The sequence below is a fragment of the Cydia fagiglandana genome, chromosome 13 (assembly GCF_963556715.1).
Source record: "Cydia fagiglandana chromosome 13, ilCydFagi1.1, whole genome shotgun sequence".
Classification (NCBI taxonomy): Eukaryota; Metazoa; Arthropoda; class Insecta; order Lepidoptera; family Tortricidae; genus Cydia; species Cydia fagiglandana.
Genome location: NC_085944.1, coordinates 3,207,322 through 3,233,422, shown reverse-complemented (window position 1 = coordinate 3,233,422; position 26,101 = coordinate 3,207,322). Strand labels below are relative to the sequence as shown.

General features: G+C 39.1%; 2 protein-coding genes and 1 long non-coding RNA gene across 3 annotated transcripts in view; 1 reads left to right on the top strand and 2 right to left on the bottom strand.

Annotated features, from left to right (window-relative positions):
- LOC134669770 (uncharacterized) overlaps positions 1-13,185 on the top strand; it is a 45,689-nt gene extending 32,504 nt beyond the window's left edge. Inside the window, exon 13 of the mRNA XM_063527397.1 lies at positions 13,067-13,185. Coding sequence (XP_063383467.1) covers positions 13,067-13,165 — 99 coding nt within the window. The 3' untranslated portion in view covers positions 13,166-13,185. The remainder of the gene's footprint in view (positions 1-13,066) is intronic.
- A 1,212-nt stretch (positions 13,186-14,397) lies between these two features.
- Positions 14,398-26,101, bottom strand: part of LOC134670038 (uncharacterized) — a 139,044-nt gene continuing 127,340 nt past the window's right edge. The window contains exon 2 of the long non-coding RNA XR_010099006.1: positions 14,398-14,704. This is a non-coding gene — a long non-coding RNA (uncharacterized LOC134670038). The remainder of the gene's footprint in view (positions 14,705-26,101) is intronic.
- Positions 14,398-26,101, bottom strand: part of LOC134670030 (palmitoyltransferase ZDHHC8) — a 54,932-nt gene continuing 43,228 nt past the window's right edge. The window contains exon 9 of the mRNA XM_063527699.1: positions 14,398-23,031. Coding sequence (XP_063383769.1) covers positions 22,614-23,031 — 418 coding nt within the window. The 3' untranslated portion in view covers positions 14,398-22,613. The remainder of the gene's footprint in view (positions 23,032-26,101) is intronic.

The window sequence follows — 26,101 nt, the reverse complement described above, 5'->3', positions numbered from 1 at the left end:
ACATACGCAAAGTGAAGAAATTGAAAACACGTTTTAATATACCTGACAACATATCAAGCATAACCTACGTAACTTGGTCGGGTTATTTGTTACCTAACATAAACCATACTAAATTCACTGTGGGGAATTAAAAAAAAAATGTGAGTGTGTGACAAGGACAAACAATAATAACGCTTTCTCTGCTACTCCTACTGAAAGATTACATAAGACTATCTCGTTTGGTCATTTCCCCCTCCCAGTCCCTCCCCCCACCAGTTCCAATTATAATATCATAAATGAGATCACAATACCTGCAACCTGTAACTGACGCATACGCTTTCTAAAATTAATTAAAAAATCAGAAAATAACAATGGAGTACGTCATTGAACTCGTTGCGAGGCTGTGGTTTAGTAACAAGGGGTTAGGGTACAATTATAAATGTGGAGATAGCGACGAAACAAATATTGCATTCATCTCATCAATCGAGGCGCTGGCACCTGACGTGGACATTTACAAGTGGGAGGCGGCCCGGATCGATCTCAAGAAGCTGATGAAAGAACTTCTGGAGGAGAGGAGCATCCTTCAGTTACACTCGGGATACCATGCGGAGGGGCTTTTGCTGGAGGTGCTAAGAAAACACAACATTAGATCATTCCTCTCCGTGCCTCTTAAACAGAAAACTTTAATCTGGAAAGACGCGGGGGTGTGGTTCGTAGAGGTGACCAACCCGAAAATCATCAAGAGAACTTATGTGTTTTTTGACTTCGAATAAGTGTACGTCTGTGTATGTCTGAAATAAAAAAATGTTTAAAAGTGAATGACTATTTATTTATTTACCAATCATTTAGGTATTTTATAATGTTCCAAATGCGAGTACAAAAAAAATGCAAAAGCTGGTTTTTCAAAATTCGTTGTTAAGGGGCTCCTTGGCGCTAATGACATTCGATCTGAATCCTTTAGTTTTCTAATGTTTTTAAAGTGAGAACTTCTTTAGCGGCGTTGGGCACTTTCTGAGACAGCGATCACGTGATCGTAACGTTTAGATGGCCACTCAAATAGATGGCAATTAAATCAATAAAGAAAAACTCAATGACATTACATGAAAAAGGTTCTAATCTTGTACGGGTTGAAATACGAGGATCTCACAGTTACATTCAAACTTTATATCACTCAAATATAATTCAATAAAGCTACATCTTGATGAAATCGCTAATAAAAGTGAACTCTAGTAATGGTGAATAAAACTCAAAATATCATGATCAAATATATTTAGATGCGAGATCTGCAAGGTAACTTTACAATTTCTATTCGAATTTTAAAGAATTAACTGTACAAATTTGAATTTTAAACAAGCTCACTGACCAGCAATTTCGGAGCTAAAGTTTTTCAATAGAAAGGAGGATACATAGTGCTGCAGACATTTTGGCCTAGTCATTGAGTTTTCACTTCTGTCGGCACTCCCGGAGTGCAATCCGTTGTTTTTTGTAGCTATAATAGCAACGACTTTTAGCAATATAGTATGCCATATTTACTTCAAAGTTCATTGTCTTCGAGATATTCGACATCAAGTTGAACAATTTTAGGTCAACAACCTGGTTTTCAGGCCATAGCTTTTGTGTTAATTATTTTAAAATTTACATCTCTGACCAGTTTTTAGAGACGTCAAAGACAAACCCAAATATGCAGATTTCGTACATGTAAGATCCTTCACAGCAATCCAGCTACGAAAAAAGTGTTATTTTTAGACAATGTTTAAAAAAATCATAAAAAAATAAGTATTCATTAGTTTCAAAATCCGGTAGACAAGAATGGAGATTAAAGATTGAAGAATCGGTAGCCATTTGTCTTATAATTCTATCTGAAGTGTAAATGTAGAAGTAACGGCTCAAACCTTGTCAAATATCGATGAAAACCGCGGGGAGCCCCTTAAGGTGAGGTTGTGTAGAGCAATGTTTCAGAGTTACTAAGCGTGTGTCATCATCGTCGTTGAAAATATATCAAGTTCGATTTCAAACAAAAACAAGACCTAACCTAATCAAAGCAAGTGCTATACCATCTACATATTATGCATAGTAGGTTCTGCCATCTTGTGGGTCCCATTGGAAGCATAAACGTCACATTTACGTCTCGCGCCAAAAATCAGATGGCTCCTATGCTGTATAGTTCATGCATGCTCCCTATTGTCAGTTCAGTACGGTGGCGCTTAAGCAATGTCAATGTGAAAACAAATCCGTTTAAAATTACAAGGAGGGATTTCATATCATCGCTAAGTAGGCGAAAGTGTGTCTGTCTGTCTGTTTGTCTGTTACCTCTTCACGCTTAAGCCGCTGAACCGATTTAGTTGAAATTTGGTATAGAGATAGTTCGAGTCCTGGGGAAAATCAGGGATATCATTCCTGAAGAGAGTGCAAAGGCGGGTGGAATTGAAAGGGTTAATGGCATTGCCTAATAATTGAAGTAAGCAATGAGCATATTGAATGATTGCTATTAGCATTATCCAGGCGCTATACCTACTTTAGCTGCTGTCACTAATTCCACGCAGACGAAGTCGCGGGCAAAAGCTAGTATTTCAATATTTTCGCTAGGATTTTTTGATTGTTTAGTACAAAAATCAACTTTACTTAAATGTAATAAGGTTGACATCTGTTGCGGGGTAGCAGAACTTCTGTGATTGTAGCTCAACTATGCGACGCCAGATGGGCTACTCGTATCTTCAAAAATAAAAATCGTAGATGCAATTTCGACATAATTTCCTTTACTGTAAAGTTCAAATTATTGTAATGGGCTAGGGCTCATAGGATAATCTCTTTCGAAATAAGAAAATATGGTCAATCATCCTTTAGATAGCGTTGCGTTTGTAGTAGTGTGCATGTTGACGACATAGGTTTCCAGACCGCAGGGAAGCATCATATATTTGTTAATGCCTGGAAGATTGAGGCCTGTCTGCCCATGCTGATGCTAGCTCTGAGCTTATTGAATTGCCTTTCTTGGAACTCTTCAACGTACTTTCGGTCATTGGTTCATGTGACTTAGAGTTTGGTAAAATGACATTCGGTGTATATGTTCAGTGGGCATGCTAAGGGTTATATTTGCAAAAACCCAGGTGTTGAGTTTGGTTAATGCTTGAGAGCTCCATGTGCATTTGGCCTGTTTAGTGTCCATATTATGCAGACGCACTGCTTGCCACCATTTGAATATTGTCTTTAGAGCTCTTTGCATTAGGTTGGATATCGTGTGGAAGAAGAAGTTTTGGGTAGAAACGATGTTAGACTAATAATGGACTGACGGATATAGGCTGTCAGTAGTCCTTTTTCCCTGCTTTTGCTATGAAGTTTACCTTGACCCGAGTCCAATTATCTGGTACGATTCACCACGCGAAACTTGCTCTGAATATTATGGCCAGATGCAGATTGCTGTAAAAGCGCCGCTGATTTAAATCAAAAAGTTTGGTCTAAAGATGTTTCTTGCTATATTCCAGTCGGTATTGCGTGCCACTGTGGATTCGAGGATTCCTATGGGCGCAAAGCTGTGTTTATTACTGGTTGAGTATGAACCGGGGAAGTGGGTGTCTCTGAGCAAGTTCCTCTTCCGTGTTCATAAATGTGCCATCTAGTGTTTAAGGAGACCGAGATAGTTGGTTGGTCTCTTGGAGAGTATTATGTAAGTTCATGCTCCTTTATGAGTTTGGGCAATATCAGGAGGCACCCCGTACGATTGCCCTGTCTAGACGGAACCACAGTATAAAAAATAACAGTGAACCGACGCCTTTGATATATGCGTTAATGCAGACACCGCATAAGAACACAGTAGGGTTGTGACAGACTTTAACACAACTGCCCATAAGACAAAGAACATTTCAAATAAGACCCGCTAGCCCTGTAAGTGGTACTTCTGTTGCTAATACATCGCTCCAGTCTATTTTACTTAACTCTGTTGAGTATTTAGAGTACTCTTGTTAACTATTTTAATTGATCTGTTTTAATTGTTAACAGAATGGGTATGGTACCACGCGTATCATAGAGCATTGACTGAATATAATAAACAAATATGGGAGGTAAAAATAAGATAATGGAGAAGGTTCCGTCTAGACAGGGCAATCGTACGGGGTGCCTCCTGATATTGCCCAAACTCATAAAGGAGCATGAACTTACATAATACTCTCCAAGACACCAACCAACTATCTCGGTCTCCTTAAACACTAGATGGCACATTTATGAACACGGAAGAGGAACTTGCTCAGAGACACCCACTTCCCCGGTTCATACTCAACCAGTAATAAACACAGCTTTGCGCCCATAGGAATCCTCGAATCCACAGTGGCACGCAATACCGACTGGAATATAGCAAGAAACATCTTTAGACCAAACTTTTTGATTTAAATCAGCGGCGCTTTTACAGCAATCTGCATCTGGCCATAATATTCAGAGCAAGTTTCGCGTGGTGAATCGTACCAGATAATTGGACTCGGGTCAAGGTAAACTTCATAGCAAAAGCAGGGAAAAAGGACTACTGACAGCCTATATCCGTCAGTCCATTATTAGTCTAACATCGTTTCTACCCAAAACTTCTTCTTCCACACGATATCCAACCTAATGCAAAGAGCTCTAAAGACAATATTCAAATGGTGGCAAGCAGTGCGTCTGCATAATATGGACACTAAACAGGCCAAATGCACATGGAGCTCTCAAGCATTAACCAAACTCAACACCTGGGTTTTTGCAAATATAACCCTTAGCATGCCCACTGAACATATACACCGAATGTCATTTTACCAAACTCTAAGACACATGAACCAATGACCGAAAGTACGTTGAAGAGTTCCAAGAAAGGCAATTCAATAAGCTCAGAGCTAGCATCAGCATGGGCAGACAGGCCTCAATCTTCCAGGCATTAACAAATATATGATGCTTCCCTGCGGTCTGGAAACCTATGTCGTCAACATGCACACTACTACAAACGCAACGCTATCTAAAGGATGATTGACCATATTTTCTTATTTCGAAAGAGATTATCCTATGAGCCCTAGCCCATTACAATAATTTGAACTTTACAGTAAAGGAAATTATGTCGAAATTGCATCTACGATTTTTATTTTTGAAGATACGAGTAGCCCATCTGGCGTCGCATAGTTGAGCTACAATCACAGAAGTTCTGCTACCCCGCAACAGATGTCAACCTTATTACATTTAAGTAAAGTTGATTTTTGTACTAAACAATCAAAAAATCCTAGCGAAAATATTGAAATACTAGCTTTTGCCCGCGACTTCGTCTGCGTGGAATTAGTGACAGCAGCTAAAGTAGGTATAGCGCCTGGATAATGCTAATAGCAATCATTCAATATGCTCATTGCTTACTTCAATTATTAGGCAATGCCATTAACCCTTTCAATTCCACCCGCCTTTGCACTCTCTTCAGGAATGATATCCCTGATTTTCCCCAGGACTCGAACTATCTCTATACCAAATTTCAACTAAATCGGTTCAGCGGCTTAAGCGTGAAGAGGTAACAGACAAACAGACAGACAGACACACTTTCGCCTACTTAGCGATGATATGAAATCCCTCCTTGTAATTTTAAACGGATTTGTTTTCACATTGACATTGCTTAAGCGCCACCGTACTGAACTGACAATAGGGAGCATGCATGAACTATACAGCATAGGAGCCATCTGATTTTTGGCGCGAGACGTAAATGTGACGTTTATGCTTCCAATGGGACCCACAAGATGGCAGAACCTACTATGCATAATATGTAGATGGTATAGCACTTGCTTTGATTAGGTTAGGTCTTGTTTTTGTTTGAAATCGAACTTGATATATTTTCAACGACGATGATGACACACGCTTAGTAACTCTGAAACATTGCTCTACACAACCTCACCTTAAGGGGCTCCCCGCGGTTTTCATCGATATTTGACAAGGTTTGAGCCGTTACTTCTACATTTACACTTCAGATAGAATTATAAGACAAATGGCTACCGATTCTTCAATCTTTAATCTCCATTCTTGTCTACCGGATTTTGAAACTAATGAATACTTATTTTTTTATGATTTTTTTAAACATTGTCTAAAAATAACACTTTTTTCGTAGCTGGATTGCTGTGAAGGATCTTACATGTACGAAATCTGCATATTTGGGTTTGTCTTTGACGTCTCTAAAAACTGGTCAGAGATGTAAATTTTAAAATAATTAACACAAAAGCTATGGCCTGAAAACCAGGTTGTTGACCTAAAATTGTTCAACTTGATGTCGAATATCTCGAAGACAATGAACTTTGAAGTAAATATGGCATACTATATTGCTAAAAGTCGTTGCTATTATAGCTACAAAAAACAACGGATTGCACTCCGGGAGTGCCGACAGAAGTGAAAACTCAATGACTAGGCCAAAATGTCTGCAGCACTATGTATCCTCCTTTCTATTGAAAAACTTTAGCTCCGAAATTGCTGGTCAGTGAGCTTGTTTAAAATTCAAATTTGTACAGTTAATTCTTTAAAATTCGAATAGAAATTGTAAAGTTACCTTGCAGATCTCGCATCTAAATATATTTGATCATGATATTTTGAGTTTTATTCACCATTACTAGAGTTCACTTTTATTAGCGATTTCATCAAGATGTAGCTTTATTGAATTATATTTGAGTGATATAAAGTTTGAATGTAACTGTGAGATCCTCGTATTTCAACCCGTACAAGATTAGAACCTTTTTCATGTAATGTCATTGAGTTTTTCTTTATTGATTTAATTGCCATCTATTTGAGTGGCCATCTAAACGTTACGATCACGTGATCGCTGTCTCAGAAAGTGCCCAACGCCGCTAAAGAAGTTCTCACTTTAAAAACATTAGAAAACTAAAGGATTCAGATCGAATGTCATTAGCGCCAAGGAGCCCCTTAACAACGAATTTTGAAAAACCAGCTTTTGCATTTTTTTTGTACTCGCATTTGGAACATTATAAAATACCTAAATGATTGGTAAATAAATAAATAGTCATTCACTTTTAAACATTTTTTTATTTCAGACATACACAGACGTACACTTATTCGAAGTCAAAAAACACATAAGTTCTCTTGATGATTTTCGGGTTGGTCACCTCTACGAACCACACCCCCGCGTCTTTCCAGATTAAAGTTTTCTGTTTAAGAGGCACGGAGAGGAATGATCTAATGTTGTGTTTTCTTAGCACCTCCAGCAAAAGCCCCTCCGCATGGTATCCCGAGTGTAACTGAAGGATGCTCCTCTCCTCCAGAAGTTCTTTCATCAGCTTCTTGAGATCGATCCGGGCCGCCTCCCACTTGTAAATGTCCACGTCAGGTGCCAGCGCCTCGATTGATGAGATGAATGCAATATTTGTTTCGTCGCTATCTCCACATTTATAATTGTACCCTAACCCCTTGTTACTAAACCACAGCCTCGCAACGAGTTCAATGACGTACTCCATTGTTATTTTCTGATTTTTTAATTAATTTTAGAAAGCGTATGCGTCAGTTACAGGTTGCAGGTATTGTGATCTCATTTATGATATTATAATTGGAACTGGTGGGGGGAGGGACTGGGAGGGGGAAATGACCAAACGAGATAGTCTTATGTAATCTTTCAGTAGGAGTAGCAGAGAAAGCGTTATTATTGTTTGTCCTTGTCACACACTCACATTTTTTTTTTAATTCCCCACAGTGAATTTAGTATGGTTTATGTTAGGTAACAAATAACCCGACCAAGTTACGTAGGTTATGCTTGATATGTTGTCAGGTATATTAAAACGTGTTTTCAATTTCTTCACTTTGCGTATGTTCTGTCCCTCACGGACTTTCTGACCTCTGAACTCTGACCTCTGACCATTCCGATTGAAAAGATTGAAGAGTATACCACCAACATCGCACGAGTTTCATGACCATGTCGCATTACAGAATTACAGCATTAGTAAAATCTACTTTATTTCTAGTACTTAGAGTTAATAATCTTTCAAATAAGCTTCATTATCTGACTAAGGTTACAATACTTAATTCAAACTCTCTCTATCTGTCAAATTCTACGGTGAATGGAAGTTTACAGTCACATACGACTTTTTGTTTTCGAACGTCACGGTCTACATCTCAACGATCGGCAACGCGCATGTAACATCTCGAAATTGCAGGCGTCCATAGGCTACGGTGACTGCTCACTACCAGACGGGCCGTGTGCTTGTTTGCCACCGACGTGGTATATAAAAAAAGAAAAAAAACTTATTGAACCTTTTTGCAGTCGGCAACGCGCATGTAACAACTCTAAAGTTGCAGGCATCCATAGGCTACGTTGACTGCTTACCATCATGTGAGCCGGATGCTTGTTTGCCACCGACGTATTATTAAAAAAAAAAAAGTCTGGGCCTTTTTGCAGTCTGCAAACTACAAACTACATTTGATAACCAAAAGAGACAAAATCAACCGTAAATAAGTGTGCTAGAAACCCTAAATACTACATGAGCAGGGGGGCCGGAGGTGTCCCCTGTCGAGGTTTTCCTGAGGGTCTAATGATAATAATGATGATGATGATGATGATGATGATGTATAGGTTTCAAAAGTCTGAACTTGCAAGCGTCCAAAGGCTACGGTGGCTGCTTACCATCAGGTGAGCCGGATGCTTGTTTGCCACCGACGTAGTATATAAAAAAAAAAATCTGGATCTTTTTGCGGTCGGTAAACTACAAACTCCATACATTTGATAAGCACAAGCGACAAAACCAACCGCAAATAAAAATGCATCCGTGGTAACAATAGAATTCGCAGGCGTCCATGGGCTACGATGACTGCTTACTGTCAGGCGAGGTCGTCTGCTTGTTTGCCACTGACGTGGTATTAAAAAAAACGCCGATATAAGCCTCATATTTTAAAACAAAGTTATTGAATCTTTGGGCAGTCGGCAGCGCGCTTGTATCCACCCTGGAGTTGCAGGCGTCCAAAGGCTACGGTAACAACTTACCATCAGACGGACTGTATGCTTATTTGCCACCAATGTGGTATAATAAAAGAAAAACCCCTTTACGGTTGGTAAACTACAAACTCCATACATTTGATAAGCACAAGCGACAAAACCAACCGCAAATAAAAGTGCATCCGTGTAAACTATTGAATTCGCAGGCGTCCATGGGCTACGGTGACTGCTTACTGTCAGGTGGGGTCGTTTGCTTGTTTGCCACTGACGTGGTATTAAAAAAAACGCCGATATAAGCCTCATATTTTAAAACAAAGTTATTGAATCTTTGGGCAGTCGGCAGCGCGCTTGTATCCACCCTGGAGTTGCAGGCGTCCAAAGGCTACGGTAACAACTTACCATCAGACGGACTGTATGCTTATTTGCCACCAATGTGGTATAATAAAAGAAAAACCCCTTTACGGTTGGTAAACTACAAACTCCATACATTTGATAAGCACAAGCGACAAAACCAACCGCAAATAAAAGTGCATCCGTGTAAACTATTGAATTCGCAGGCGTCCATGGGCTACGGTGACTGCTTACTGTCAGGTGGGGTCGTCTGCTTGTTTGCCACTGACGTGGTATTAAAAAAAACGCCGATATAAGCCTCATATTTTAAAACAAAGTTATTGAATCTTTGGGCAGTCGGCAGCGCGCTTGTATCCACCCTGGAGTTGCAGGCGTCCAAAGGCTACGGTAACAACTTACCATCAGACGGACTGTATGCTTATTTGCCACCAATGTGGTATAATAAAAGAAAAACCCCTTTACGGTTGGTAAACTACAAACTCCATACATTTGATAAGCACAAGCGACAAAACCAACCGCAAATAAAAGTGCATCCGTGTAAACTATAGAATTCGCAGGCGTTCATAGGCTACGGTGACTGCTTACTGCCAGGCGGGGTCGTCTGCTTGTTTGCCACTGACGTGGTATTAACAAAAAACGCCGATATATGTCTCATATTTTAAAACAAACATGATGGGCCTTTTTGCAATTTCATAGCGGATGTTTTTGGAACTAACTAGCGGTGTCCACTGACGAGGCGCCACTAGCGACATCTATATTGTTAAGCGAATCGATAGTCTGTCAAGCCGGATATGTCAGAAGCAATGTAAAGCAAACTAAAGTATGGTAACCCTAGGAAACGAACAAAAGGCAGGAATGTACATCGAACAGCGATGAAATGTAAACAAAACAGTTCCACAGATAAGATATAAATGACACACGATTTTCGAACTATTCAAACGTAGTGTTGGTAGCCCACGATTTTTCAAATTTGCCGCCTTTTTCTACTGACTAGATTTGCTTGACCAAGATTAATTAACTTACCATGAACCCCCTCTGACTCTGCGGACTTTTTTAGAAATACTCAGACGGCTGCTCATCTATACATATCATAGCGGATGGTTTTAGAACTAACGTTGCGCATACATACAGTCGCCCTCTGGCGGGGAAAGTTTAGAACTAACGTTGCGCATACATACTGTCGCCCTCAGGCGGGGCTAGCGGGGATTTTTGGAACTAACGTTGCGCACATACTGTCGCCCTCTGGCGGGCCTGGCGGGGATTTTTGGAACTAACTAGCGGTGTCCACCGACGAAGGCGCCACTAGGGATATCTATTCATTTAAGCGATTCAACAACTCACATACAAAGTGGAGACATCTATTCATTTCATAGCGGATGGTTTTGAAACTAACGTTGCGCATACATACTGTCGCCCTCTGGCAGGAGAATTTTAGAACTAACGTTGCGCATACATACTGTCGCCCTCAGGCAGGGCTGGTGGGGATTTTTGGAACTAACGTTGCGCATACATACTGTCGCCCTCTGGCGGGGGCTTTTTAGAACTAACCTTGCGCATACATACTGTTGCCCTCCAGCGGGGCTGGCGGAAATTTTAGGAACTAACGTTGCGCATACATACTGTCGTCCCCAGGCAGGGCTGGTGGAGATTTTTAGAACTAACGTTGCGCATACATACTGTCGCCCTCACGCAGGGCTGGTGGTGATTTTTGGAACTAACGTTGCGCATACATACTGTCGCCCCCAGGCAGGGCTGGCGGGGATTTTTGGAACTAACGTTACGCATACATACTGTCGCCCCCAGGCAGGGCTGGTGAGGATTTTTGGAACTAACGTTGCGCATACATACTGTCGCCCCCAGGCAGGGCTGGCGGGGATTTTTGGAACTAACGTTGCGCATACACAGTGGCGCCTCTAGCGGGGAGTAGAGTGAACTAACCAGCGGCGCATACATACTGTCGCCCTCCGGCGGGGCTGGCGGATATTTTCGGAACTAACGTTGCGCATAGACAGTGGCGCCTCTAGCGGGGAGTAGGGTGAACTAACCAGTGGCGCCATCTAGCGGAGACCTTTGGAACTAACGCTGCGCATACACAGTGGCGCCATCTAGCGGGGAGTAGAGTGAACTAACCAGTGGCGCCATCTAGCGGAGACCTTTGGAATTAACGTTGCGCATAGACAGTGGCGCCATCTAGCGAGGAGTAGGGTGAACTAAATTGTCACTACCTTGCGCATACATACTGTCGCCCTCTGGCGGAAAAGTTCTGATCCAAAAGCGGCACAAACACACTACTATTACATTTTAAGTTTGGTCCCCATTCACCCCAGCTATCCCTATTCACCCCGGTTGACGGTAAACAGAAATTTAATAAAAAGACCATGTATCTGTGGGTGGTATATACAGGGCGTCCCACGGCTATGCCACATGGAGGGAAAGTACCCTAAATATTGTAGATGGAACATTTTACTGAAAGAAGACATTATTTTAATTTAAAAAACAATTTAAACTGCATTCATAGATTTTTAAATAATTACATGGTTGAACCGGGAATCGAACCCGCCGCACGAGAAAAAAAATCATACTGTAGCTTTATCATACCGATCGAAAGGCTTGATCATAAGGATTATTTTTTGCTAAATAACATAGTGTCGGAAATAAAAGGAAGCCCATGAATTTTAACATTTTTAATTCAAAATTAATCAATTTAATTTATCAAATGCTCAAAATGTAGTCTCATTCTGTTGAATACAAAGCCGCACTCTTTTGATTATTTCGCTAAATTTCACATCAAATGTTAAATTCATGGTCTTCCTTTTGTTTCTGACACTATGTTCTTTAGCAAAAAATAATCCTTATGATCAAGCCTTTCGATCGGTATGATAAAGCTACAGTATGATTTTTTTTCTCGTGCGGCGGGTTCGATTCCCGGTTCAACCATGTAATTATTTAAAAATCTATGAATGCAGTTTAAATTGTTTTTTAAATTAAAATAATGTCTTCTTTCAGTAAAATGTTCCATCTACAATATTTAGGTTACTTTCCCTCCATGTGGCATAGCCGTGGGACGCCCTGTATAATGGGTATTCAACCTGTCCAATATCATTGCGCCTCACTCTCTCATTAACACATTCATTGCCACTAAGGCCCACTTGCACCATCCCACTAACCCGGGGTTAACCGGTTAAACCTGGAGTTACCATGGTTACCATTACAATTTGAGACTGGGTTGACGGTTAAACCGCTTAATCCCGGGTTAATGGGATGGTGCAAGTGGGGCTAAGTGCTACGGGGTTACGCTCGTAGCTCGTAGCTCGTAGCCAGGCGTGGCTCACTCCGCGATTTCGTCCCTTTGCTACAGGTAGCTAAAACTACATCCGTTCGACCCCAATTTTGGGGTTTGCCATAAGCCGCGCGTGGCGCTGTCGCCACCTAGCGGCCATATCAGTGCTGATCTTGACAGACGCGTTTTGTTAGAGAGTACGTCTTTTGTACCTAGTACTATTATTTATTCTGTGGCCGTATGTAACGCGTAGTCGCTACGAATAGTGTACCTGGCTGCGTAGCCAAGATGCCAATCACTTACGCTCTGTAGCGATCGAAACGCAACTGTCACTGTCACACTAATAAGGAAGAGTGATAGAGAGACATAATGCTTTTCGTTGTCGAAGCGATAGCGATTGTAACCTTGGCTAGGCCGGCTGGCCCTGAATGTGTTAAGCAAAATGTGAGACAAAATACACATTGGACCAATATATTGGACAGATGAAATATACCACCCCATCCCAAACATTTTAAAGTATATTTAATGTGTATTTCTGTCTACAGATGGAGCTAAGCGATTTCATCATGGTGGAGACGAAGTTAGCCATGTTGAAAGTGAACGCTGGGTTGATTGAAGTTCTTAATACTATCAGGGTGCGATAAAGTCGGCATTGAATATCAGCTTATAGCTGCAAATAGTTCGTTACACCAAAGAGAATAGACTGTATAGAGGCGGATTGTCAAAGTAAAATTATGTAGTAAATTTACTGTCAACTTTCGACAGAAGATTGAAACTGTTAGAACGCCATTTGACTTTGATCCTTATTCTTTCACCGATATGTGTTAATTTGTTAAATATTGAAACTAACGCCATCCGACTTTAGGCCAAAGATTATGGCGACATCGCTCGAAAAGATTGCACCATACTTTTGGCCTACTCGAGTAGATGGCGATTAATATTTAACAAGTTAACACATAACAGTGAAAGAATAATGATCAAAGTCAAATGGCGTTCTAACAGTTTTAATCTTCTGTCGAAAGATGGCAATAAGTGAAGTAGATGTAGGTACATAATTTACCATGACAGTAACTCTATTTCAAATTCTCTTTGGTTACACCATATATTATTTAGTACGGTGTCACGAGCTACTTGGCCACTTTGGCTGCTACAATATATATTGACGCTGACTGGTACATCGCTTAATAATCTCCTAATTTTTTGAAGTCGCTTATAAATAACAACTTTGTGTATAAGTATATTTTATAGGCTATTACTTTATCTATTTTTATACAAGAATACCTAAATAAATACCTCTAACATGTAATTCACGAGTTTTTTTCAGTCTACATACCTACAAGGGGGCCCATTGTAAACGAACTCTATTTGCAACGACTATTTTCTTATTATTATTACCACAGAATAAATAATAGTACTAGGTACAGAACACTCGCTCTCTAACAAAACGCGTCTGTTAAGATCAGCACAGATATGGCCGCTAGATGGCGACAGCGCCACGCGCGGCTAATGGCTTTCCCCAAAATTGGAGTGGAACGGAGGTACTTAGCTACCTGTAGCAAAGCGACGAAATAGCGGAGTGAGCCACGCCTGTGATTACCAACGGGTTATTCCCAGTTATTACCACTGTAATAACTTGGTTTTATGTTATAAGATCCATGAGTAACCCCTTGTAATAAATAAATAAATAAGCGTTTATTCTCAAGCTTACTTACATCTAAATACATACAATCTTCTGCCAAACCACAAAGCGGTTTATTGGCAGACGAGAGCCTCGTTTATGTAAGTATTAATAGGTAGTTTATATGTATGTTTAATGTATGTTATGTTTATAGGATTATTAGGTACATAAGGAAATAAATTGGAATGAAACAAAGACTTGATTAAATTGAGTTTAATATCAATAAAATAAGAAAATTATTTACACAAATTTTATCAAAATACAAAAATAAAACACTGTCACATACATATTAGGTTTCAACGACTTGAGGTTCTAATAATACACATTATACTGCAAAACGTACCTAATTCAAGACCAAAAAAAGTAAGAAATGTTGCCACTTTTTACTAGAGCGTCTTGTGTAAAAATAAGTAAATAAAAGTACTTTTTTAAATCGTAGGAGTAAAATGACTAATAAATAAATTATCTCAGCGTGATTATTTATCAAAAGGAATTTACTATTTTACTCGGAGTAATTAACAATGGAGCCGCCATTAACCCTTTGACCGCCGTTGTCCGGTATAGAAGACAACGATAGAACGATACGCTGGCGCCGTCGTCTTGTATACAAGACACAAATTCAACCACTGAGTTAATGTGAAAATAATAACAATTGCAATTTCATTTACACTCGTGTTCATATTTAAGGTCTTTGTTTTTTCATTTATTTGCATTTTAAGCCGCTATATAAATCCCTTCTTTTATAATAAGGCATTTAAAAAAATTGCTCCAATTTTCAACATTTTTCATGTTCCTCGTCGCCGTTGTCTTGTATAAAAGACAGCTAGGGATGGGAATGTTAACTCGATATGGGAATTTTTAAAGTAAATATAAAGTCAGAAATATGTTTTTATCTAAGTATTTGAACACTTGTTAATCGCCAATTTTTTTCAACGAATAGTAGGTATAACTACTTACTAGAATACGTAGAACGAGAGTCAGACAGGCATAACTATATTTAAAGTTCAGGCAGCTTCTTTAGTTCTATAAACTAGAGTCAGACAAGTAAATTTGCCCTTGTAGATTGTGGACTATTTAATTGCAGAAGAGATAAATAAAAAAAATAATTGATGTTATTTTATAGCTTAGTGGGAAGGGATACACCGCAGCGACCGCTTCGCACAAGAGTGGTACAGGGACATACCTGTTTATCAGACTTTAGTTTTTTGTTATAACATTGAAGTTAATGTGTATTTTTTTTTATAACAAGTCATTGAACGTTTTTTTTATTAGAGTTTACCTATATTAATGTAAACCAAACTGAAATTATAATGATAGATTCTAATTCCGGAATAATTCAATTCAATTTCAATTATTTATTTAATTCAAGATAACAGAGATCCCATTGTGTTAGTATTACATATAATAAGGCTTAAAAACTATATTAATACTTAAAAGTTATAATATCTTCACTCATTAAAAATTCAACCCACGTGTAATTTTCACTAAAACAGTTCCGGTATATTGACTTTATCGACACATGATGCGCAGCTTTAACGTTACGCCAATAAAGTTTACGTACCGACAAGCGCTTACGCCGTTGACCTAGAGACTATTATTACTTGATCCGCGCGGAAACAGTCCTTGTCGATCTGCACTGCGGGCAGTCCATGCGCGCCGTTGTCTTGTATAAAAGACTTTTCGTACAGCCTAGTGCGGCGATATCACGTCTTGAATCGACATTGTTTAGTGGTTGTTTTTTATGTTAAATCCCTATATTTTAAACATTTTCGGGTGTAAAACATATGTTTAATTTTGGCAATTTGGAATTAAATTAAAACAGGATATGAACAAAGCTAAATTAAAAAGATTTTTACCATAAATTGTAAATATCGATATCACTATTTGCAATCCCTAAACTTTTTATTAGTTGTTTACTTAAATTTTGCTCTGGCGTGTGAGTGAACGTCTTTGCGGACTAGGTCCGGCGGCCAAAAGGTTAACAGGCGTTCCCCTCTGTCGAAAATAGGCGGCCAATGGTCAACCTCATGTCAACCTTATGTATGGACTGACGTTTATCTGACATGACGTACCTATACATTTGATGTGCCCCTCCCCCGCAAAAAACGGCAGACTATTTTGTACCGAAAATTTTAGACATGGCGTCTCCGTTGGTTATATCCTCCAAGCTATTTTACAAACAAATTATTGCAGTGGCAACATTGTCTTACTTTTTTTGGTCTTGAATTACCTTTTGCAATTTAGTCTTAAATAAATCTTGCAGCACAGCTGTCAGTGTTCAAAACACGTCGAGTTTGGGAAAACAAATCAATGTCAATTAACCTAACATATAGTTTGATGTAAACAGAGTTATTCGGTAGAGATCATTTCCCCATAAATATGAGCAATGAGTAAAGGCCCAACCACACCGTATGCCTCACCGCCGTGTTGCATGGCTTAGGGTGGTATTCCACCCGTCCGATATTTGTTCAATTTTGTATTTTTTTTTATATGTGAGTGAGACGCAATGCACATTTGACCAAATATTGGACAGGTGGAATACCACACTTAAGCATTTGAGAGTACGGTAGGTACCCAAGCCATGAACTACACAGAAGGAGCAAGCATTATGCATGCAGTGTGTTTCGGCCTTAAGCCGCTGCGCGCCTAGACAAATTAAATAAAGCTATCTTTAGTTACATTTTTAAAACTCATTTCCGGAAAGGTCTGTCAAGGGAATAAATATAGGGGTACTAAGATTACCTTGGTAGCGCAATATTGTTAATGTTATTGGTAACTTAGTTATGACAGTGGATATAGCTAGATGGTGTTCTGATGTACCTACCTGACTGGATTGCCAAATGTTAGCACTTGGAAACCTTAGTAGTAACCGAATAACGTACGGAGCGGTAATAGGTCTAAATCAAAATTACATTTTAAAACCACGTGATCATAAATTTTAGGCTTTATCTTATAATCGCTAAAAACAACTGGTTTTCGTATTTAATTAAGTATAAGTACTTAGAAATGTTTTAACCGCTCTTTATTACCTAGGCGCCCGACGGCTCATCTTCATAATACTATTAGAGTAATTAGAGCCACTTGCGTGGTTCATAATAACTCCGAGTTAGTTGGCTAACCCTGGACGCGCAAGTGACCCTAAAGGCCACTTGCACCATCCCACAAAATCGGGGTTAAGCGATTAAACCGTTAACCCAGTGTCAAATTATACTGGTAACAATGGTAACTCCAGGTTTAACCGGTTAACCCTGGGTTAGTGGAATAGTGCAAGTGGCGCTTTGACATTGAACCAATTCAATTCATTGAATAACTCTGTTCAAACAAACTAAAATGTAAATTAATACTTTACCTTCTTAAAAACAAAAACACCATGTATTCCTTTACCACTCTAACTGCATTTGACTAACCTACCATTTGGACTTGCTCGAGGTACTTATTCCCTTGAACATAAAAATCTTTAAAAACCCATTTGTAATAACTAATTTGTAACTATTATACAGTACGGTTTCAAACAATTCAATTAGGTATATAATTTAAGTACGCACCGTCAAAAATGCTAGCCAATATAATTCTATTTTTACTTTTCGATTTCGACCACCACAATCAGTTCACTCTATAGTACTGAAAAAAGTGTAATTTTGTATGAAAAAAATTATACAAGATGACCTGTATTCGATGCCCTTGAGTCTTACAATTTTTTCGATAAGATCCGTCCAGCCAACCATAGAATACAAAGCAGCTGAAGATATATACGTAGATCTGGGTTTCTCCAAAGCAAGAATTAGTTATTGCTGAGGGTCTACCGCGAATCACGTTCGACGTGTTGCCTCCCTGTCGCACTTACGTACGAATTTACAAGTGCAACAGAGAGGCACCACGTCGAATGTGGTTGCGGTAAGCCCTCTGAGTCAGCTACATCAAATCAAATTTGCAATGGAAAACTTCTTTCATTTTCTCTGAAGAACCCATTTCAGGAATTAGCGTATCACCGGTCAGTTTCCTAATTCGTCAATTTTGCTGATTCAACAGTTTAATGATTAGACTGTTTCTTAATTCACCAATTTCCTTTTTTGCCAGTTTCACTAAATTGTCAGAGCCCCTATTAAGCCAGTTTCTTGAGTCGCAAACTTCCTTATTCCTCAATTATCTTAAGTTGTCAGTTTTGCTATTTCGTCATTTTCCTAATCCGTTACTTTCCTTGTTCATCTGATAGTTTAGTTTGTCAGTTTTCCCATCTCGTCATGTTTATGATTTGCTACTTTTTTGGGGTTCCGTACTAAACTAGGAACCCAGCTGTTTTTAAGGCGATCTTAAGGTGACACGCGTTTATGGCTCTACAAATGAGATTGCTTAAATAAGATACTTCTACAGTATTTGTTCTGGAAGATAATTTCGCAGGTGACTGTACCTACAGGAGAATAGCAGATGACATAACTTTGTATGGTGTCGGATAATAGTTTTAAAATAACATTTAATAAGGTGACTAGAAACATCAATGAAGCATCAATAGGTTCATCTTTTGATTCTGCATCAAGCCTTGGTCTCTTGCTACTTGCCACACGACCCTGAAATCACCTTGTATATTTGATACACCGAAACACGACTATAAGACCCTGGCAACTAGTGAAACTGGCGAATATAGAAACCGATTATCTAGGGGAAATGACCATTTGACCAAACTGACGAATAATTAAATTAGCACATAAGGAAACTAGCAAATTTACGAAACTGAAGCCTAGCAAAACTGGCGAAAGAGTAAACTGAAGGTTTAGGAAAATGACCCACTAGCGAAATTGTCAACCTAGTGAAAATGACCAGAAGGTAAACTACTGAATCAGCAAAATTGACGAATTAGGAAACTGACCGGCGATACGCTAATTCCATTTCAGTAGCTACTTTTCGTAAAAAGCGCTTTATGAATCAAGATTGGCCGAACAGAGTTTAATGACTAATGACTATGGTGGTCAGAGTTTACACAATAATCCTATGTAGGTTCGAAAAACTGCATGTTTTGCTAGCTATATGAACACAAAATAGGTTTCTTCATCCATTTGACGACCACAGAAGGGTTAGGCCAAAATATTATGGCAGTGTAAGGCTCAATCCCATCTCTAACTCTATAAAAAGACGTTCTCATAAAAAAGGTACTGTTTTGACAGTAAAAAAGGAAGGTTGATAAGTGGCACTTCTTGAACCACTCACATGGTACATTTTTTTTTTATATTGGGGACATCTTACACAGATCAACCTAGCCCCAAACTAAGCAAAGCTTGTACTATGGGTGCTAGGCGACGATATATATACTTATATACATAGAAAACACCCATGACTCAGGAACAAATATTAGTGTTCATCACACAAATAAATGCCCTTACTGGGATTCGAACCCAGGACCATCGGCTTAGCAGGCAGGGTCACTACCCACTAGGCCAGACCGGTCGTTTTGCTTGGCGAGACAGTTGATGAAAATAATGAAATGTAAAAAAAAAACTCAATATGAGTTTACTCCGACGCATTTCATATTTCACGAAATGGATGAAGAAATCCTATCAGCGAATGTGATATAAATAAATGAAAATCGGAATGTTATCTCTATAATACAATGAAATTAATGATCTTTTCCAAGTATAGGCCGTTCACAATCTAAGCACTGCTTGACAAATTTGCACAATTTACACACGCTACACACTAAAGGCAGCCGTATAGGAAACGTGATTTATCATAAAATCACGTCGAGTATGCAGCGACCTTAACACATCTGATATGTTCAGGAAAAAAACGGATTACCGAATAAATAAGGAAGAAACAGTGATTATGATCAAACAGTTATTCACAAATGCTATTACACATTCTATACAAAATTATTCTTAGGACTGTTTTACATCGCAAAATATTTACATACTTAACCTTAATAAATTATAAGACATACGGTTTCTGTACAATATGTTGGTACGCAAAAGTGACCCTAACGCACCAATTCTTATTACCTAGAGATAATACAAATAGAAGAGATGTAAGTACTTGAAGCATTAAGGTCGCTTTTCCTTTAAAATAACCACATACCAAGCAGTCCCAAATCAAGCTGAACTCTATTAGTTTTATTAAGAATTGTAGCAGTTATTTTTCGAGTATCAGCCTATTTGAGTCTGCCTGACTTATAGATTGTCATTACATAAATATATGATATTATGTACACAAAACAATAATCTCGGCCACTGATGTGACATATTGATTACATCAACGTGTAGATAGTCAGACCATGAATAGTCTGCAGTGGATTTGATAGCCCACGCAGTGAGTGTTATTTTAAACGTCAAACTTCTATAAAATTATGACGTATTAATGACACTTGCACTGCGTGGGCTATCAAATCCGCTGCAGACTTTTTTTGGACCAACTATATACAATTTACCTAGCTATAGCGCACGTGTTAGATAACTTAGATACATATCGTAAGAAGAAAATATGTTTGTATATGAATTCTCTATTATAAAAATCTAAGTATTGCGTTATAAGGACGAAAAATTAGAAAATCGAGATCATTGAGAACCTTTTATCCTTTCTTAGAAAACACGTATAACACCTTTCATAGTTGGTTAAAAGGGTGTACGGGTTTAACTCTTAGTGTGACCTTTTTACATGTATATTTAGGTCTTCTTTACCTTTCATTTTAAGTGTTCCGTATTCACGGAACACTTTTTTTTTACTCATGTTTAGTCCTCAGAGCGATTTAAGTAAGTGTCGAACAAATACACATTGTAAATATGATAATAAACTCAATGAGAGGTTTTAATAGGTGCCATATTAATACAGTCCTATAAACAATTGTATTCAGAACTTTCAGTATCAAACGATATACACCTTAGTCGGTAGTTAAAATTTAATTTTAACGTCATCGCATTAAATAGTCAATATCGGTTGTTACACTAAGATTTTGACTAAGAATTCCTTTTTTTACAATAGCATGCCATGTTTACTTATATATTCATATAAGCTCTGTCAATAATTAAAATTAAGAGGTGTAAAGCGTTGTTGGTTATGAAATATACATTCAGTATAATTTTAGGATGCTCCAGCGCTACTTTTGTTGACCTAAATAAACCATCTCACCAAAAACTAAATGAGAATTTATATGCGATAATGGATCTACCTGTGGCAGTGTAAGCGTTTAACAGATCACTAACTATACTATTAATATTGGTTTACGTCGTTATCGCACAGTTACGGACTTGACAACCGTTCTGACGTGTAAGGGAGCCAGCACTATGCAATTATATAGCGATGTCCCCTCCCTGACGTGCGAACGCCTTACAATTTGGTGCCGTGACCAGGATTTTTATCAGTAAGAATATTTATTACAGTATATATATTATATCTTTTAAAGCAAGTGTAATACAAAATATCAAACCAGGTAATATGGTTACGGGCTTCAGATCACGATCATAACTGCCACAGATAGTCTATGAAAAATGAAGTTTCCAGTAACAGATTGCGCGCTAAGCTATGTGTCTACGGAATATTTGGCACATACATTACCAGAGTCAATCTTTTACTTCTTTACGCGTATAAAGTGTCAGTGCTATGTGATTGTGGATTCCTAGTGTTACGTATAAGTGCTACATCAATACTGAGTTTTGTAGTTTGTGTCAAATATTTGTACAGTCGCCGAGGCACAGAAGTAACAGATCGAGTCTGTACATATTCTCGCTCAAACTAAGAAAATTGAAGCAGTAACAAATCAGTCAATTCCGTAACCACGGGTCTCCGTGGCGTACATTAAACCTAAAGGAAAAACATACAACAGCTCAAAGAAATCTTATTTTTTATAAATATATTTTATACAGAATAATTGAGACACACAAATTGTCGATACAATTTCTATATACTTCTATAATTGTCATCTCGGAATCACAACACTGGGGGGACTATGTACACGCTCTGTCAACAAAGTTAAATATAATTCAACAATACAAATCGCTCACAAATATACATACATATAAAACTCTAATTACACCTTACGAGCAATAACCCGAGTCTTACATTTAATCGCTATTGACTATAATAGTAACGTCACACAATCACTCCTCACCGCGGACCTACTCTATGGCTCGAGGATACAAAATGCTGACCGGCGGCCTGATACTCTCTAATAGGTTCACATTCGAATATCTAAATTTACTCGGAGGTTTTCTAGGTTTTCCATGGTCAATTTCAGTGATCATTGTGCGTTACAACATTAAACAAAAAATAACAAACACGCTCTTTGGAATCACACGCGGGCCGCACTCGGAGCACTAGACGAACCGAACGTCCGGTATCGCGGGGGTCGAGAACGTAAAACCGAGTCGAACCGTCACACGCTAAGGTAACATCGGAACGTCGAACACGCGGAACGTCTGTTCAGTTCGGGCGTCTCAAACGGATATCTCGTAGTTGCAGTCGTAGACGGAGGCGCGGTCGGGCGGGTCGGCGGCGGGCGCGCGCTTGTCCAGCTGGTCCTGCACCTCGAGCGCGCGCACGAAGGAGAGCGGGCGGGCGGGGGGGGTGGAGTGAGGAGGAGGGCGGCGGCGCGGCTGCGGGGAGGGCGCGGGCGGGAACACGGGCACGCCGCCGCGCGGGGGCGGCCGCTCGGCCCACAGGTAGTTGCCGCGCTGCGGGGAGGCGGCCAGCTCGCGGATGTCGTCGGCCGTGGGGCGGTGCGGGTGCGGCGGCGGCGGCGCCGGGTCGCGCAGCAGCTCGCCCTCGGACAGGAAGCGCCGCTGCGGCGAGGCGGCGCGGCCGACGCCGATGAAGTCGGGCCGGCGCGGCGCGGTCGGCGTGCCCGGGTTGGACCTGTGCGCCGCAGCGTCAGGGGTTTAATCGCGCGAGCTCGTCGGAGCCCGAGCTATCGTTATCGTACGGCCTACGGACAGAGGAAAAGGGAGCTGCGGGACGAAGCGTTTGCACGTGCGAGCGCGCGACCCGCGTCGCCGCCGGACCCCACCCGAGTTCAGAATTTATACAGTTTCGATTTGACTAGTGTTTCCAATATGGAGTTGCAGTATTGTGATGGGATTCATTCGCTCTATATAGTTTACAAAGCTTCTGAAATGATCTTGAAATATGATATTTAAAAATATTTTAAGCGGGCATTTATTACCACTTGTAAACACCATGTGATTATAATGATCCTTTGCTACTTTTAAACATATTTTTTCAAAGAAATTACAAAACATAACTTCATTCACTCTAAGTTGTTTAAGATATTCAAGACAGCAATTTAAACGCCCGTAGTAGCCTGTCCGATTTCTTAAGATCAAGTTCGCCATACGTTTACTATGGCATACTTGATCTTAGAAAAACGGACGGACTATATACTCGGTAACTTTTTGCAACTCCAATGTGTAAACACCTTAAAATTAGTTTCAAATCAAACTACACAATCATGGTCTATATCTAAAAGGCATTAGTATATCTTGCAACTGCGTCCTTTCTCCGACGTCACAAGATACACTAAGGCCCTTCCCCATATAAATGTAAACGCAAACCGCGTCAAAAGTATCTGAACAGTCGAGCCGGTCCGTCGGCGGCGGCCGCTACTGCGGGGAGCATGCCAACGCCGCATGCCTCAATATACAATTACACACTATCATACACTACTCTACTGCAAGCTACGCGCCGGCTTTCCTGATGAAACATTGAAGAGTCAATTTCTTATTTGTAAAATGTCTTGTGTGATGGTTTTTATATATTTTTTAAATATCAATGATCGGTAAATATAGTCCACCGCGAGAATGGAAATCCGAATTTGCGTGAGCTGCGTTAGCTGCCTTTCTATCGCTCTTGCATACCGCTTCCGTTAACACCAAAAATGCTATAAAATTTTCGATGTCTGGTAATAAGTAATAACTTTCCTATTTCCCAATAACTCTTCTGGAAAAACCTTTATAATTTTAACTACATACCTATTACTTTACTACTGTACTTTTACTTTGTATTTAACTTTTTTTTACATAGGTATAATTGCTTAAGAAATATACTGTCATGTAGTAAAAAAATATCATTCTCAAGTCAATAATATCAACCTCTTAGAAAATAGTTTCATCAGAAAAGCGCGACCCGCGAATGGCAGTGCAACGACCATAAAATGGCTGTAATGTTCTTAAGATCCACATTCACCTAGATACAGGTCCGAGCTAAACATACCAAGCATATCTGTACAATCACAAAGTAGATTTACTTTAAATTACATTAGTTTTTACAAATTACAGAATGAAAAGATAGATCGTGAACAGCAGTGTGTAGTGTTGGGTAGGACTCGTGTCCTTCTAGTACTCTGCTTCACTCTCTCTGTAGTGTTGTTTTGAGTGTTCTTAGACTCGACTATGTTTTTAGACTCGTATAATTGAGTCTATATTAGAGTTCTTTTCAACTTGATAGAGATCCGTCTTTTATAGACTTGAGTCCTTTTCAGAATACTCTCGATTAAAAAAAATCGAAATGCATTGATCTTATGTATAATTTGTGGATTAGGTACACTTATTTAGGAAAAACATTAAATTTTTTTCACGGAGTCTTTATTGGGAGGCTCGAGTCCTTTTGGAGGTGCTCATAAAAAAGACTCAACGAGCAACTCGACTCGGGACTTAAAAGACTCGAAAAATTTTTAAGCGCAAAGTCGCGTAAAGCGCGGAGTTCCTACCAACACTAGCAATGTGCTTTAAAAAACTTGCATAAAAAATATTGAGCGTTAAAAATGGATGAAAAACATGAGAGACATAACTTTAGGACAATAATGACAAACACTGAATACCCATTACCATAGATTCATGTGGTCTATTATAATTCGACCATAGACAAGAGATGGTAGCCGTTATCAGCCATAGTATAGTGCGTCACACGCCTGCGGTCCATTTTGTCACAACAGCTTGCAAATAAAAACGAAATTTTACTTTTAGTATACTTAAGGTACATTCTAAGTTCTGCCTATACTTACTAAAACTTAGAAGCTTAGAAATAAAATAAAAAGCATGTCAAAATGTAAGCAGAAACGACAGAACTCAAAAAGTTCCTAAATTATAAATAAATAAGTTTATATAATTTGCACACACTCGTCAAACATGCTAAAAAAATACAAAACAAAATAAGGAAGCAATGCCGTTTGTACTAAAACCATATGAAATATACAAAGGGAATAAGTGCAATATACAAAAGGCACAAAAAGCATTGGATTCCCTGTATCGAGTTATTATTATTATAGTCTTTTTTTGATAAATACATACCTATTATAGCCAATTCAGTTTTAAACTAATTACCAACCTGTCAGATAGGTTTTTTAAGCTATATCGATTAGCGAAACCCAAAATAAGAGGTGCACTCGCGAATTTATATTTACAGTTCAGAAGGAATTCTTATAAGTACAAGACAAGGATTAGTAGGAAAAAAGAGAATTTGAAATAGAGTCAGATTGTCAAAGTAAACTATGTAGCCACAGTAAATTTACTGCCGTCTTTTGACAGAAGATTAAAACTGTTAGAACGCCATTTGACATTGATCCTTATTCTTTCACTGACATGTGTTAATTTGTTAAATATCAAAAAGTAACGCCATCTACTCGACACATGGCCAAAGGTTATGGTGCAATCCTTTCGAGCGATGGCGCCATAACCTTTGGCCTACCGTCGAGTAGATGGCGTTACATTTTGACAATTAACAAATTTACTGTGCAAGAATAAGGATCAAAGTCAAATGGCGATGTAAAAGTTTTAATGTTCTGTCGAAAGATGGCAGTATGTGTACTGTGGCTACATAATTTACCATAACAGTAACTCTATACACTACTCTCTTTGTTGGGAATAAATACAAAAAATACCAGTTTAGAAAATTGAGGTTATGTCTCTTATGAGAATTCCATCCTGGCCTT